The sequence below is a fragment of the Belonocnema kinseyi genome, chromosome 3, assembly GCF_010883055.1.
Source record: "Belonocnema kinseyi isolate 2016_QV_RU_SX_M_011 chromosome 3, B_treatae_v1, whole genome shotgun sequence".
Taxonomy (NCBI): domain Eukaryota; kingdom Metazoa; phylum Arthropoda; class Insecta; order Hymenoptera; family Cynipidae; genus Belonocnema; species Belonocnema kinseyi.
In genome coordinates, this window is record NC_046659.1 from 156,925,862 (window position 1) to 156,928,314 (window position 2,453).

At 30.6% G+C, this 2,453-nt stretch overlaps 1 protein-coding gene across 1 annotated transcript in view; it reads left to right on the forward strand.

Annotated features, from left to right (window-relative positions):
- The first annotated feature begins 221 nt into the window (after positions 1-221).
- LOC117169480 overlaps positions 222-2,453 on the forward strand; it is a 4,356-nt gene continuing 2,124 nt past the window's right edge. The window contains exons 1-2 of the mRNA XM_033355884.1: positions 222-553; positions 1,018-1,071. Coding sequence (XP_033211775.1) covers positions 490-553; positions 1,018-1,071 — 118 coding nt within the window. The 5' untranslated portion in view covers positions 222-489. The remainder of the gene's footprint in view (positions 554-1,017; positions 1,072-2,453) is intronic.

The window sequence follows — 2,453 nt, forward strand, 5'->3', positions numbered from 1 at the left end:
TCAACTATATCTCAACCGAGGCTTCGACTGTTTAAAAAATTTGTTTTAATTTTGAAGTTAAGGTAAAACTGATCACGGCATTCAATTCTATGGAAAGAAATACATCATTCCCATGTGTTAGAAAATGTGTTTAAGAGTCTGGTCCCCTATCGAACAGACGCACATAAATAAAGCTTGTTTCTTTTGTTACCAATGCCACAGTCAACCAGGTTAATACAAGTTTGACGATAATTTTGCAGCCTTGATAGGCGGAACTAAAAAAACGAGAAATTAGTCCTTACCACCTGAGCTATTTGGTACACAAATAAAGTTTGTTTATTGTATATGAAGGAGAATACTCTTTACGCGCAAGCCAATCAGCGGCCTACCCGTAGAAGACAATTTTATCAAAAACGAAATAAAGGCCAGCATATATAAAAGTAAAAAATATGCTAGATCGAGTCGGTTACAGACTGAGAAATTTGTCAAAAATCTTTTCTCTGTGTTTATATGAAAATGAAGATTTGTGTATTTACGCTGCTCTTCATGTTGGTGATGTTTCTTGATTCTGTTCGTAAGTAAAATAAATCATCTTATCGAGTAATAAAAATTTTAGGGCATATTATACATTAATTGAAAGGTTATATTAATTGTTATAAACGAATTTGTTATAAAACTAATTTGAAATAAAACATATTCAGTTAACTATCAAAACTATTTATTATCATTAGTCCAGTCGCCACTAACACTTCTGCAGGTACTAAGAGGTCTCCGAAACACCTTTTGTTTGAATGGTCAAAAAAAAGCTTCTGCTTAGGATTATCTTAATTATTTTTGCAAAATCCTGGTCAGTTTTTGAAAAATTACCTTTTTTTTCTTCCTAACCTTTTCTTAAGAAATAGATTTTTTAATATGGAAATCTTTTAGACGTTGAGTTTAAAAAAAATGCAGGCCAACCAGTATCATAATTTCCTCTCAAAATGCTGCAAAATCTGTATCTACTATGTTTTAAAAAAAACCCTGTATTTATTTTTGCAGAATCAATGAATCCATCATCATCCAATGAAGAATCATTTACGCCACCCAGTCGAGGTAATTCAAAAACTGAAATACAATCTGAACCAAATATTAAAGAATTTGGTCAAAAAGTCTATTTTTCCCCTACGTGGAAAGAATTATGGGATAGGCCTGAAGTTCGAGACGTCTGACAGACGGTTTCGCACTAATTTTTTTCTTTATTTTTTTTAAACTTTTTTGCATAGAAATGCAGGGGAAGGTTAAAAAAACACAGTCTCCCTTTCGGTTTTTTCAATTTTTTCTTTAAAAAAAAATGAGAGAAAAATCAAATTTTTTCCTGCAAATGTTAATTTTCTATTTAAAAAAATATATTTTACTCCTCTTTTAAATACTAATATGGACACACGGCATTCACGAGGTGTGAAAACAAAGTTAAAAATTAATGTTCTATTACCAAAAAAGTGTCCAATTCGACAAAACGGGACTCACCAACCGTGTCAATGCCCTTATAGGTCCATTTTGACGTTGAATTAATCAAATGTGACATTTTTTAATATCATATTTTTAAATTTTATTTTCGAGAAGAAAGCTAATAAAAAAGAAAATCAAAAATCGTATGTCCGGATGTGGGACAAATCTGATCAAACGTTGCCCTGAAATTATGTCAATGCAAATATACGGTCCATTTTAGAATAGAAATAATCAAATGTGACATTTTTAAACATGAGAATTTCAAAGCTAAAAAATATTTCATTTTTTAAAACTATTTTTAAAAATTAATGTTCTATTATCAAAAAAGTGTCCAATTCTTTTGTGTCTCATTTCTTTTTTAAGAAAAAATTAGAAAAACCGAAAGTGAGACTGTTTTTTTAACCTTCCCCTACATTACTGTTCAAACAAAGTTTGAAAAAATAAAAAAAATTTTTTTTTTTAAATTATTTACTGTGAAACCGTCTAATTGCTTTACGTTTTCACGTTTGGTCAGATTTGAACCACTTCCGGACATAGAATTTTGAATTTTTTGCTTCTTTTCTTTCATCTAGACAGTAGCTTGGAAAATCTCATATTTAAAAATGTCACATTTGATTATTTCCATTCCAAAATGGACCGTATATTTGCATTGACATGGTTTCAGGGCAACGTTTGACCAGATTTGACCCAAGTCCGGACATACGATTTTTGATTTTCTTATTTCTTTTCATTTCTTTCGACAGTAGCTTTGAAAAACTCATATTTAAAAATATCACATTTGGTTGCTTCCATTCTAAAATGGACCGTATATTTGCATTGACATGCTTTCAGGGCAACGTTTGATCAGATTTGACCCACGTCCGGACATAAGATTTTTGATTTTCTTTTTTCTTTTCATTTCCTTAGACAGTAGCTTTGAAAATCTCATATTTAAAAATGTCACATTTGGTTGCTTCCATTCTAAAATGGACCGTATATTTGCATTG